This window comes from Haliotis asinina, chromosome 5 (genome assembly GCF_037392515.1).
Source record: "Haliotis asinina isolate JCU_RB_2024 chromosome 5, JCU_Hal_asi_v2, whole genome shotgun sequence".
Taxonomy (NCBI): domain Eukaryota; kingdom Metazoa; phylum Mollusca; class Gastropoda; order Lepetellida; family Haliotidae; genus Haliotis; species Haliotis asinina.
The window spans coordinates 73,657,934-73,671,881 of NC_090284.1; the positions used below are offsets into that span (position 1 = coordinate 73,657,934).

At 39.7% G+C, this 13,948-nt stretch overlaps 1 protein-coding gene across 1 annotated transcript; it reads left to right on the forward strand.

Moving 5' to 3' along the window:
* The first annotated feature begins 1,452 nt into the window (after positions 1 to 1,452).
* LOC137285252 (myosin heavy chain, striated muscle-like) lies at positions 1,453 to 13,607 on the forward strand. Its single transcript, XM_067817562.1, has 32 exons — positions 1,453 to 1,650; positions 1,773 to 1,916; positions 2,171 to 2,327; positions 2,631 to 2,658; positions 2,859 to 2,964; positions 3,090 to 3,182; positions 3,395 to 3,458; positions 3,957 to 4,055; positions 4,271 to 4,374; positions 4,560 to 4,961; positions 5,119 to 5,289; positions 5,496 to 5,799; positions 5,955 to 6,031; positions 6,263 to 6,350; positions 6,470 to 6,587; positions 6,774 to 7,031; positions 7,228 to 7,693; positions 7,851 to 8,206; positions 8,290 to 8,380; positions 8,533 to 8,676; positions 8,826 to 8,992; positions 9,114 to 9,192; positions 9,345 to 9,590; positions 9,749 to 9,945; positions 10,121 to 10,253; positions 10,399 to 10,615; positions 11,012 to 11,252; positions 11,400 to 11,592; positions 11,732 to 11,992; positions 12,306 to 12,545; positions 12,733 to 12,933; positions 13,417 to 13,607. The coding sequence occupies exons 1-32, from the start codon at positions 1,453 to 1,455 to the stop codon at positions 13,579 to 13,581; spliced, it is 5,808 nt and encodes a 1,935-aa protein (XP_067673663.1). The 3' UTR covers positions 13,582 to 13,607.
* Positions 13,608 to 13,948: the final 341 nt, after the last annotated feature.

A 13,948-nucleotide genomic window follows, 5' to 3' on the forward strand; every position in this document is an offset into this window, starting at 1 on the left:
CCATCCACAGGCGCCACTGCATGTACTGAACATATTGTCAAACTATGAATTTTTCACAAGACTACTAACAACAAGAAGAATATAAAATCTTAAGAATATGCTTTCTCATCATATAAATATATTCTGAATAAATATATGCTCTTCAAAACGTAGTGTTAAAGCATAATCAACGATTGAAACACATATGGGCACCCATACCTGTAAATCCGTAAAATTACGCAAAACAAGACGATTGCAAAACAGGTGAAACTTATCTTATCCTGCTAAGTGTCATTGTTTGTGAATTAAAGTTAGATATCGGCATTTATTACATACTGGAAAGAATTGCCGCGAAGTGTTTCACACTCATTCACTTTTTCGATACAAACAGAATCTGCTTGAAATTGAACTCTGAACTGTAAGATCTGTTCCGTGGGTGTTTCCGATTATTCTGACTGACGGAAAGCTAAACTCTGCCCATGACAAACATCACTTATTAAGATTTGTTCAATCTTGAACTGAATTTCACACAGTTAAATTTATTAATGCTAATAATAAATTATTAATGCTACATGCACTTTCATACTTATAACAAAGCCTATGTAAACACCGCATCTCAAACATCATAATTCTGTTGAAAATGATACATACAGGTAACGTCAACCATCGCGAATAAAATCATGTATTGCAGCTAATTTGAAATACAGTTAGAGAATTTAGTAACCCAGTTATATAAAATGCAGTCACTGTAAGTCGGTTTCTTTTCCTTGTCCTAATATTCGAACCACCAGCGTCTCCAGCGTGCTAATTTAACATAACCTGAAGCTTCACTGGTGGGACCATGCTGCAATCGCCCCCCCCCCCCCCCCGCCCCCCCGCCCCCCACACCCCCCCGCTATTAAGGAATGATGGAAGTGGGGTGGGAATGACGCACTAGCCTCAACCGAATACAGGTGATCATCCTTACTGGTGGATAATCACGTGACATTCTCTTCGGTCACATCCAATAAGAAATCTGAATTACTTCTATCAACCAATCACACTCTTTCATGCAAACGCCGCCTTCAGTATCGTGGGTATATATACAGGTTCAACTCTCCAGAGAAATCAGACCAGCTGCACTCGTAAGTATGTCTCTCATACCAATAATCACAGCATTCGGAAATGAAAGCAATCTGGATTCAAGTACTTTTTGTCTCTTGTATAATTTCTCTTCCTAAATAGCATAAATGTTAAATTGCCAGAGAATCGTACTTTCTAATACTTCCAGTAGAGGTTGTGTGTCCCCTTTAGTTTTTAAAAGATTGTTTTGATTATGACGCTGTTCTAAGCACACATTCAGAGGACAATGCTTTTAGGCCAATTTTGTTGTGACACCATAGCTTACAAACATAAAGTTGATCCTTTCCATATTTCAGAGCTGCTTAGCATTCCCCAGCTTTCGAATCCACTCCATCTACGACATTTGCCAACATGGCCTCCTACGATCCTACCGATCCTGAGATGCAGTATCTTGCTGTAGACCGCAAGAAGTTGCTGAAGGAACAAAAACAATCCTTTGATGCCAAGAAATCTTGCTGGGCGCCTGATGCAGAGCAGGGATTCCGTGCTGCAGAACTGAAGAGCACAAAGGGCGATGATGTCACCGTCCTCATCCTTGAGACAAACGAGGTATTAGTGCTACGATATTGCCATTTCACCAGTTGCGATGAAACACGAGAGTCAACATGAGTGTATAATATGAAGGATACACACATATCAACAGTTGGGTTTTGTTCTGCTTCTTATTTCAGACTAAGACGTTTAAAAGGGATGAAGTTCAGTCGATGAATCCTCCTAAGTTCGAGAAGATCGAGGACATCGCAAACATGACCTATTTGAACGAAGCCGCCGTCCTGTACAACCTGAGGTCCAGATACACCTCTGGCTTAATCTATGTAAGTAGCACATACAAACACACAAGTTCACACTCACGTATACACATGCACGCATGGACACACACGAAAACACACACACACACACACACACACACACACACACACACACACACACACGCATGCATGCACACACACATACTCGCACCCACATATATTGTGACGAACCACGATGCGCTCAACTTAACTCTTTACAGGTTATGCAAAATGAGCATCAGCGTAGGGTCTGATCCTTATCTGATACTTCCCGTTTTCAGACGTACTCAGGCTTGTTCTGTATCGCTATCAACCCCTACCGCCGTCTTCCCATCTACACCCCGTCCATTGTGGCCAAGTACAGAGGCAAGAGGAAGACCGAGATGCCCCCTCACTTGTTCTCCATCTCTGACAATGCTTACCAGTTTATGGTGCAAGGTATGGTGTAGTGTATTTTCCACTATCCACAAAAATATATTTCCTTTTGATTAAAGAGCAAAATAATATCAATGGACTACATCAAGTTGGTGGTGGGTAAATAAAATAGTTATTGATGTCCCAACCTGCCGATAGCTTCTACTACTCACACAATTTGCCTGCGAAAGTAAAGATAATTGTTTAAAGGACTTTATCCAAATCTGTAAATGAAATTGTAAAATTTATACAATTGTCCTTCATGAAAGGCTCACATTTATTTATTTATTTTATGAGTAGCTTGATAAATATTACCTTTTATTACAGATCGTGAAAATCAATCCATGCTGATCACGTAAGTTACCCATTACGTACACATTGCAGTACAAGATCAGAAGGAACACTACTCTTAACACTGCAGGTTACAAGAAATCATCATTGTGAAAAACAAAGAAACATGCCTTTAGTATAGCAACGCATCGAGAGTAAAACCGAATAGAGCTGCACAGTAATAATTTGCAACAGAATAAAGATTTATTTTCACCTTTGTATCAGTGGTGAGTCTGGAGCCGGAAAGACAGAGAACACCAAGAAGGTCATCGCCTATTTCGCTTATGTCGCAGCTGCCTCCAAGGGAGAAGCAGAACAAGACGAAAAGAAGGTAGAAACATTTCAGATTTAATAATCGTACTAGAAATAACAGGATTTTCTTATATGTCCTATGAATATATCAATTAATCAGATTATCTTAAGATATATTTTAACACACGTTATGTATGTCTTTAGGGTTCCCTTGAGGATCAGATCGTGCAGGCTAACCCTGTCCTTGAGGCCTACGGTAACGCCAAGACGTCCCGTAACAACAACTCCTCCAGATTCGTGAGTTATTCGAATATTGTTTACTTTATACTTTTAACTCAGATAGAAATCATATCTTTTTCTGGTAGATATATATTATCAATACAGATTATAACATTAAGAGTATCTCCAGTAACAGCCCTCAACATAACATTATTTATTCATAACTGTTGGTGTTAAATGGTATACGCTACACTCGGTGTTAAATGGTAAGGAATCAATTTCTTCCACAGGGGAAATTCGTGAGGATTCACTTCGCCACATCTGGCAAAATCGCTGGTGCAGATATTGAAACATGTGAGTAACGCCACAAACCTTTGATCAATAGAGACCAAGGATACTACATATAGTCGGCCTATGAAGAACTGATCCAATCATCGAACTCATTGGCTTCATCACTAGTGCTTGTTGTTGTTTTAGCCCACTGGCCTCCTCCTATTATGTACCACTTGTTTACTCTATGACATGTTGTTGTTAATGTTAATCCCCTGTTTGTTACAACATAACATGTATATAAGCTTCTCACCTTTTGGTTGCATTCACATTTAGCTTGAACACGATGTAAGAATCTGCATTGAAACGTCGCTCAACTTAATAAACAAGAAGTTGTAATCCATAAAGGTGTATGTTTCATTTTTATGAGTAACATGACCACATTTATTCGAAATCTTATACCTGTTTAATTCTCTTATTAAACATGCATATGAACTGCCTATGTTTTGTTATTTCAAATATTTTCATCAGACTATATTCCGTGAGAGAAATCTGTTTGAATGAAATACATATTTTGTCCAGATCTTCTTGAAAAATCTCGCGTCACTTACCAACAATCTGTTGAGAGGAACTACCACATCTTCTACCAGATGCTGTCACAGGCTGTTCCGTCAGTGTTAGGTAAGCAGAAAGATACGCACAGTAATCTTTATAAGTTTAACTGTGCTTTAAAATAAACGAAAACTACAAAGTTCAAACTTCATTGTCCTAAATATGCTTCATAACTGGGTTAGTTGCTTCTCCAATATAACTTCACTGGTGCTACTAACAAGGAAGCTGTATATCCATAGAACCTGCCCAGTTGTTAATTTATCGCTATGATTCTTCATTTACAGAGACGATTGTGGCCAAACCTGATGCTGGCCTCTACACCTTCATCAATCAGGGAGTCCTTACAGTCAACGGCATCAACGACAATGAGGAAATGAAAATGACTGATGTTAGTTCAATGAGTACTCCCTCAAAAAATATAATTTATAACTCGATTTTGCACAATCATTTTCACTTAAGATGTTACTGAGAACTGAAGAAAATCAGCATTGAAAACAATAGAATCATACAGCAATGAAACAGTTGCACCTTATACTTAGTACAGCTTATACTAAGTATTTCGCTTTTATTCAGGAAGCCTTCGATGTCCTAGGGTTCACCGGAGACGAGAAAACCAGCGCCTACAAATGTACAGGTTCAATATTGCACATGGGTGAGATGCAGTTCAAGCAGAAGGGTGAACAGGCTGAGCCTGATGGAACTGCTGAGGCTGAGAAGGTTTCCTTCTTGTTGGGTGTCAACTGTGGTGACTTCCTGAAGGCTCTGTGTAAACCCAAGATCAAGGTGGCCATGGATTATGTTACCCAAGGACGAACCAAAGATCAGGTTCTCTATTCTATTGGTGCTTTGGCCAAGTCGCTCTACGATCGTGTGTTCAACTGGCTGGTCAAGAGGGTGAACCAGTCACTGGATACCAACAAACCCAGACAGTTCTTCATTGGTGTTCTGGATATTGCTGGGTTTGAGATCTTTGATGTGAGTACAAGCAAATTTTTCATGTAGTAGCAAGACATCAGAGATATACATAATTTGTCAAGACTCTTTATCAAAATGTTAGTACACTTACCTTTAAGATAACTATGAGACTTAATACACATTGATCTTTCTAACCAGACTGACATTTGTGTTACAGTTCAACAGTTTTGAACAGCTCTGCATCAACTACACCAATGAACGCCTGCAGCAGTTTTTCAACCACCACATGTTTGTGCTGGAGCAAGAAGAATACAAGAAAGAAGGCATAGTCTGGGAGTTCATTGACTTTGGAATGGACTTGCAGGCCTGCATTGAACTCATCGAGAAGGTTAACAGTTCACTTGTAACTTATTCATGTTCTGTAAACGTAACAACAAAACAAAACCCAAACCACTTACCATTTATTACGCTGAATTTAAATAAATATAGCATGTTAATAATTATTCAGTTTAAGAGACATTTTAAATTGGTGCAAAGTAATTTATGTGCCATAGGGTTCACGTGATCAGTATTCTTTAAATGTTTATGTTTCAGCCTTTGGGTATTCTATCCATTTTGGAAGAGGAGTGCATGTTTCCCAAAGCTTCTGACAAGAGTTTCAAGGACAAACTGACTGAGAACCACATGGGCAAATCTCCAAACTTCCTCAAACCAAACAAGTCTATGAAGGGAGGTCAACACGGTGACTTCGCCTTGAAGCACTATGCAGGAACAGTTCCTTACAACATCGGAGGCTGGCTCGAGAAGAACAAGGACCCTGTCAACGAGACAATTGTGGATCTCCTGAAACAATCTAAGGAGCCACTTGTCCAGATGCTTTTCTCTCCAGCTGAACCAGGTGTGACACTATTCAATGATATGATTGGAGTTACTTTCATATTTGAGTTTAACAAGAAAGATATATGGGTGATTTAATAAAACAAATACCCGTTTTGTGGATAATTGTGGACAACCAATATGGTGTTGGTAATAGATATTTTTTAAATGGTGCAGATGCTGCAGCAGCTGCTGGTGCTGGTAAGAAGAAGAAGAAGAGTTCTGCTTTCCAGACAATCTCCGCCACACACAGGGTAAGAGTATATTGATAACGTTTTCCCTATGCACTTTACATGTGTATGTTTTGCAAGAGATCCTTTTTTGTGTTGGTATTGTGTAATATGATGAAAATGTTACACAAATGCTCATGAAACTATAAAAGACATTTATACATGGACAATCAATGCCTTGAACAAATGATTAGTTGTAATAAAAGTTATTTGAGCGGCTTCATGTAATAGTTGTGATTTAAATAATCGTTTCAGGAATCATTGAACAAGCTGATGAAAAACTTGTACACAACTCATCCACACTTTGTACGGTGTATCATCCCCAACGAAACCAAAACACCAGGTAATGACATTTTTAACATCCATTTCCATATACATTTTACAGTCAGTCATATATTTTGTATCATTTAAAGGGTATGATGTTCCTTGACAAATGAAATCAATGTGGAAATGTATTTCCAGGCCTGATTGATGCTGGTCTCGTGCTCCATCAGCTTCAGTGCAATGGTGTACTCGAGGGTATCCGTATCTGCAGGAAGGGCTTTCCCAGCAGGGTCGTGTACTCTGAATTCAAACAAAGGTGACAAATACTCAGTTTGATCAGTGATTACCAAAGGAAAAATAAAAGATCCACCATCTCTTAATTTTGAGAAATTTTCCATTTTTAACATGCATATAGTAGACAATGTATCATGTTTCATATGTAATGTCTTCTCATTCTTCACCACTAATTGTTCAAGTGTACTTTACTTTTCTTTAAAAACAGATACTCCATCTTGGCCCCTAATGCTATTCCCCAAGGCTTTGTTGAGGGCAAGGTCGTCTCTGGTAACATTTTGGAGGCTCTGAAAATGAACCCAGATGAGTACCGTCTGGGAAATACCAAAGTGTTCTTCAAGGCTGGTGTCCTCGGTTACCTCGAGGAACTCCGTGATGAGCGATTGTCTACCATCGTGGCTCTGTTCCAGGCTCACATCCGTGGCTACTTGATGAGGAAATATCTCAAGAATCTACATGATAAGAGGTACCAGTGTACACTTAATATATTGTCATAATATTTACATCAATCAATGCTTCTACTGCCATGTATCGAATGCATCAAATTTCAACGTCTGATAAATCAGTACCGACGCAAATCTTGTATGCTTTGATATAAGGTTAACTTGACTTAGCGTGAGTACACGTCATTCAATAACAATATCCAAAATGATTCTTTGCAGAGTTGCCCTGGAAATGATCCAGAAGAATATCCGCAAATGGCTGGCTATGAGGAACTGGTGTTGGTGGAGGTTTTACACCAAGGTCAAGCCTCTTCTCAGTATTGCTGCTGCTGAAGATGAGATGAAACAAAAGGAGGAAGCACTGGTAAAAACGAAAGAGGAACTTGAGAAGATCACATCTAGGTCAAAGGAACTCGAGGAACAGAACGTCACCCTGATGAAGGCCAAAAATGATCTAGTCCTCGAGGTCCAGACCAAGCAGGACATCATCGATGATTGTGAAGAAAGAGTTGAGCAGTTGCTTAAACAGAAATCTGACTTTGAAAGTCAGTTGAAGGAACTGGAAGAGCGCCTCTTGAACGAAGAAGATGCAAATGCTGATGCTGTTGAGAAGAGGAGACAAATGGAAACTGAAAACAATGAGCTGAAGAAAGATATTGAAGAACTTGAGAGCTGCCTTGACAAGGTAATTAAAATAATCTCATTTTCATTGAAACCGCATACATAATGAACCTGGTCCAACTTTATCTGCCCACAACTGATATGTCAAAAGTCAATTTTTCCAAAAATGATATTTTCAAAATCAATTTTAAACCCAAACTCAATATCTTTTTGTATTATAGGCAGAGCAAGAATCAAAAACCAAAGAAAACCAAATCAGAATCCTTCAAGATGAAATTGCCCAGAAAGACGAAGCTATGGCTAAATTGTCAAAGAACAAGAAGGACATTGAAGCCCAAAATCAAAAAACAGCTGATGCTCTTCAGGCCGAGGAAGACAAGGTCAACCATCTTACTAAATTAAAAACCAAACTAGAACATTCTCTGGATGATATGGAAGACTCTCTTGAACGTGAGAAGAAGGTGCGAGCTGATGTTGAGAAGGTCAGAAGGAAGCTGGAACAAGATCTGAAGATGACACAGACAGTTGTAGAGGAACTGGAATGTATTAGACGTGAAATGGAAGATACCATTAAGAGGTATTATGGTGTTATGTACTAAGACCATTTGATTGTGAAAATGCCTCATGACAACTTTAGTGACACATATTTCCTTTTTGCAGGAAAGATAAGGACATTTCCACGATAAGTTCACAGCTTGAGGACGAACAAGGCAATGGAGCTCAACTTCAGAGAAAAATCAAGGAGATGCAGGTATAAAATGGCTTGTGTAATTTTCATGCTCAACGTACATCCGAAAAACATCACTTTTGAAATTATTCACAACAAATTTATTTCCAAAGTAAACATCAAATACTAAAGAAAGTTGGAATGCAGTCCTCAGCCTTCTTCTTGACACATTTCAGGCTCACATTGGGGAACTTGAGGAGGAACTGGAAACTGAGAGACAATCCCGTTGTAAGGTTGAAAAGCAAAGGATGGAGTTGGCTCGTGAACTTGAAGAACTTTCAGAACGTTTGGACGAAGCTGGTGGTGCCACGTCAGTACAGGTACGGAACTGAGCTTAAAGCATAATCTTTCACTGTAAGGAAGTTCTTGAACAGTTATATTGCCACGACTGTTATTCCTACTAAAATTGCTATTCCTCTGACAAAATCAGAATTTATTTTTATAATTCCATCTGTTCAATTAATGACAGGTTGAACTGAACAAGAAACGGGAGCAGGAGATTCTAAAGATGCGAAGAGAGCTAGAAGAAAGTGCTATTCATCATGAAACACAGATGACTGTCTTTCGTAAGAAACACCAAGATGCTGTCAACGAGCTCGGTGATCAACTTGAGCAGCTACTCAAATTGAAGTGCAAGTAAGTGAAGAAAATGGCAGTTGTATGAGGAATACGTGATTATGGTCGAATGTGACTGAATAAAAAAGACACATGTTGAGCTGGGTTGAATTTTTACTCCCATTTTACATCATGTCTTCAGACTCGAGAAGGAAAAGCAAGTAATGAAGGTAGAAATTGATGAACTTCAAGTCCAGCTTGATCACGTCAAGAAGAACAGGGTAAGCAGCTACATTTGTTTAACTGTTGATGTTGCAATTGTCTCCAGAACATGATGATAAGTAATCATATTTCCGTTAAAATATATGAACTGAAAACCAATTCATAAATCCTTCTTAGAGGAAATATATTACAACCAAAACTTCCCCAACAGGGATGCTCGGAAAAGATGTCTAAACAGATGGAGACCCAGTTCACTGAACTGAACCTGAGGATTGAAGAGTCCACTCGACAAATCAATGAATTCCAGTCCTGTAAGTTCAAACTACAAACGGAATGCAGTGAGATCACCCGTCAGCTTGAGGAAGCTGAACATCACGTCAGTCACTTGAGTAAAGAGAAGTCCACTCTCTCTAGTCACTTGGAGGAAGCCAAAAGAAGTTTGGAGGAAGAAATGAGGGTATGCTAAGTACATGATCTAATTCGATTATCCTGTTATTCAGCATATTCACAATTTATCAATTCAGCACTAATCTAATGAAAAAACTAGTATCCATAGTGCAACATGATTCTTCTGGGCATTCTAATATGTCTAATGTTTATGACGTCACTATTCAGATTCGCATGAAACTCCAATCTGATATTCGAAACCTGAACTCGGACATGGACAGCATTCGAGATCTGCTGGAGGAAGAGCAGGAGAGAACTGCCACACTTCAGCGTCAACTGGCCAAAGCCAACAATGAAGCTCAGCAGTGGAAGTCCAAGTACGAGACTGAGGGCATTTGCAGGATGGAGGAGATTGAAGAGTCCAGGTAAACTCTAGGCCAATGTCATGAAATAATCCTACTTTCTTACACATATCAACGCCTCATTTTGGCTTAGCTTAACAAGTACCTATTCACCTTTATTGAATAATTCTATCAGTGGTGGGGCAGAATTTTATCATTTTGAGCAAGGTTTATGTACAACATTTTCTTGTTCCTCCAGGCGTCGTCTTCAGGTTAAGCTGACAGAATCTGAACAAAACCTGCAGGCAGCATATAGCAAATGCAACGCGTTGGAAAAGGCCAAATTTAGACTGCAGGGAGAATTAGAAGATCTCATGGTGGATGTTGAGAGGGTAAGTATATATGACAAATGGAATTCTCATCAGTGTATCAATGCATTGACGTGTTACTGTGGTGCGCCTCTGTGTAATGGATCTGTTCTTGCCATTGTCCCAGTGTCTTATATATTCACATCAAGCAAACCCATACATACTTCAGACAAACGCAATATCTACGACCTTAGAGAAGAAGCAAAGAACGTTTGACAGAACCGTGCATGAATGGCAAGTTAAGGTCACCAATCTGCAGACAGAGTTAGAAACTTCTCATAAGGAGTCCCGTAACTACTCAGCCGAACTCTTCCGCTTCCGTAGTGAAGTTGAGGAATACCGCAGTCAAGTGGAGTCTTTAACAAGAGAAAACAAGACCTTGTCTGGTTTGTATACGATACGCTTTATGTTACAATTGTATATATATTTGTAAAACCGTATGTATGAAGCATTAAGGACAATTATTTTTGTGTAAGTCTTCTTACATGTCCATTCTCGTGTTGACTAAAGGACATATATTCTGTTTGTTCCTGTACAGAACACTTGCACATGAACTGTTTTTTATGCTCTGTTCTATAAAATCTATTCGTTGAAGTCCACGAAATATCTAGTCAGTGAAGTGAAAGAAGCCTTTAGATTGTATGGGAACAATTTTAAAACACTTTTATAGACAATATCTTTATGAATCTTCTCCATCAGCCACATTACGTACTATTTTCAGTCATAAGATTGTTTGGTTAGACACAATCATGCATCTTATGCACTCGCTTCAAATTATCTAGCTGAAGTCCGTGAAGTAACAACTCAATTAAGTGATGGCGGCCGTGGTGTTCATGACGTCGAGAAGATGTGCAAGCGTCTCCAGATGGAGAAAGAGGAACTACAGACTGCCCTGGAGGAGGCCGAGTCCTCACTGGAAAAGGAGGAGGCCAAGGTGGCGAAGATAACACTGGAGTTAGCTCAAGTTAGAGCCGACATCGACAGACGTATAGCAGAGAAAGAAGAAGACTTTGAGAACACTCGGTGAGAAACAGTTATTGTCATTATACTTTGATGTAAGACTGAGGAATATCACACAGTTTATGCTGCATCATTTTTGACCCACCTGGCCAGCAGTCAATACATGTCTTCTGTTCAAAGGATATTGATCATGCTATTGTATGTCTGCAGCCGTAACCATCAAAAGGTTCTGACATCCCTGCAAATCAGTTTGGAATCAGAAACCAAGAGCAAAACCGACGCCATGAAGATCAAGAAGAAACTGGAACAAGACATCAATGAGCTTGAGATCGCCCTTGATGCAGCTAATCGTTCTCGTGTTGAGGCTGAGACAAGTTCCAAGAAATACTACGCTGAGATCAGGGTATATCATATATCTCTATAAACCATCTTTGTGAATTCGTCACGTGCATGGAGTTTGTAGCTGTTTATTAAGAATACCTTTATCACAAAATAATAAGTTACGATATATTTAGTAGAGGATATTTATCTGTCTATTTTAGGAGCTTAACATTAAGATCGAGGACATCCAGAAAGTGCGTGACGAGTCTCGTGAAGCCTATCAGTCCCTTGAACGCCGTTGTAACATGCTGAAGGGAGAAACCGAGGAGATGCGCACGTCACTGGAGTCGTCTGAACGCGCCCGCAAAGCCGCTGAACTTGAACTGAGTGACGTCACAGAACGTATGAACATGTTGACTGTCCAGATCACCTCAATCTCGAGCCAGAAGAGAAAGTTCGACAGTGACATCACGGCCATGCAGGTGAGATAGCAGTAGTAGCTATGAAGAAAATCATTGGCGTAGTAAAACAAACGTTATTTTATGAGTGTTTACAACAACCAGTTGAGAAGTCATTATCATCACCTCATTACTATCAAACATAGCGAATATGGTCGAGGCCTTACTCCTTTTGCTGGTCAAGCAGAATCGGGTATGGACAGAATATAATCAAACGTCACAATTAAAAAAACTGCCACAGCTTCACATCTTTTTTCTTCTGAAACCAGATAAAAAAAATTTTTTGAAACACATTTGCACCTACCCAATGTATTGAGCACTTTTGTTATGCCTACAGTCAGACTTAGAGGACATGCACAACCAGCTCAAGATATCCGAGGAAAACTGCAAGCGTGCTGTTGCTGATTTCACTCGCGTTTCTGAAGAGCTCCGACTTGAACAAAACAATAGCCGACAGCTGATGAAAGTCAAGATGCACTTTGAGAGTCAAGTTAAGGAACTTCTGATAAAAGTTGAAGAATCCGAGGGCTTGGGACTCAAAGGAGGCAGGAGGATGATCCAGAAACTCGAGATTAAGGTAAGTAATCCGGAGTTGTGGGCTGTTGTACTTCAAACACATGAAATATATACTGGCCCAGCTAATATACATCCAGCGATTTCTTCACTCAGAAAGTCAAAAGGAAAGGAAAATGATTTATTTATAACAAAAGACGATATTTTCTCATTAACTGGCAATAATCATATCTTCATTTGTGATCGTTTAGATTCGTGAACTGAATTCCGAGCTTGAGAACGAGCAGCGCCACCATGCGGAAACCCGTAAGAGTGCTCGTCTTGCTGAGCGGCGTCTGAAGGACCTGACTTTCCAGGCTGAGGAGGACAAGAAGACGCAGGAGAGACTCCAGGAGACTGTGGACAAGCTGAATGCCAAACTTAAGGCATACCGGGTACACATTGAAGAAGTGGTAAGTGAAGATACACTATCCGCATCTAACAATATTAAAACAACGGGTGATTTTGAAATGAATAGGAGATAATCAGTTAGGAAGAGCACTAGTGTTCCTGCAACCATTCGGGTGAAGTACAAATATGCTGTGTGCATACAGCTACATGTGTCCGAATAGATGAAACCATATACTGTATTGTGGTTATGTCTATCAGTGTGGTCCAATCAATGTTGAATGTCATCTGTCCACCAACACTGAATGTACGCTTTCAGTCGAAAATCATATCTCAGCATACTCACTTAATATCGGTTATGTCATGGCACTAACAACCTACCCACCCATAGTGTCAGTTTTTGTAAGACTAGGCTACACCAGGATTGCTACATGGATGAGGAGTTGTGAGCAGAATGTTCAATTTCCACAACAATCATTGACGAAACAGTGAACCCCAAAGTATGTACAAACACGATTACTTGAAAACCTATTCCCCCTTTCTTTCAGGAGGAGATTGCCACCATGAACCTGGCCAAGTTCCGCAAGATGCAGCAGGACCTTGAATATGCTGAAGAGAGAGCCGACTCCGCTGAGGCAACTGTCCAGAAACTGAGAGTCAAGAACCGCGTCTCTGTTTCGTCAGTTAGAATGTACTCCAAGACGCCGAAATAACTGACTTCGGCTATCCTCCAATGAATTGATCACCGTTCAATTTTCACACTTAATTTATTGATAGAACTTCTTTGTTTGAAAGCCAATGAAGTATATTTACAAAACGCTTTTGTGTCCTTATCATGTGGCAATATCGCGGCCGGATCTGCGTTTTGCATGTCCCTGTACCCATATGTGCAGCTATCACTCGGAACGTTACCATTCTCTTGATAAATGCTGAACTAGAGTACAGTATGCGTTACTGTGAATATATACTGACTGATACCCATGATTATTCACCCATGACTCTTCTCGTCCTATGTTGGGTAGTATACACGCACATAACACTTTCTCACTTACGGTTTTTAATACATGTATAGCATTTCTT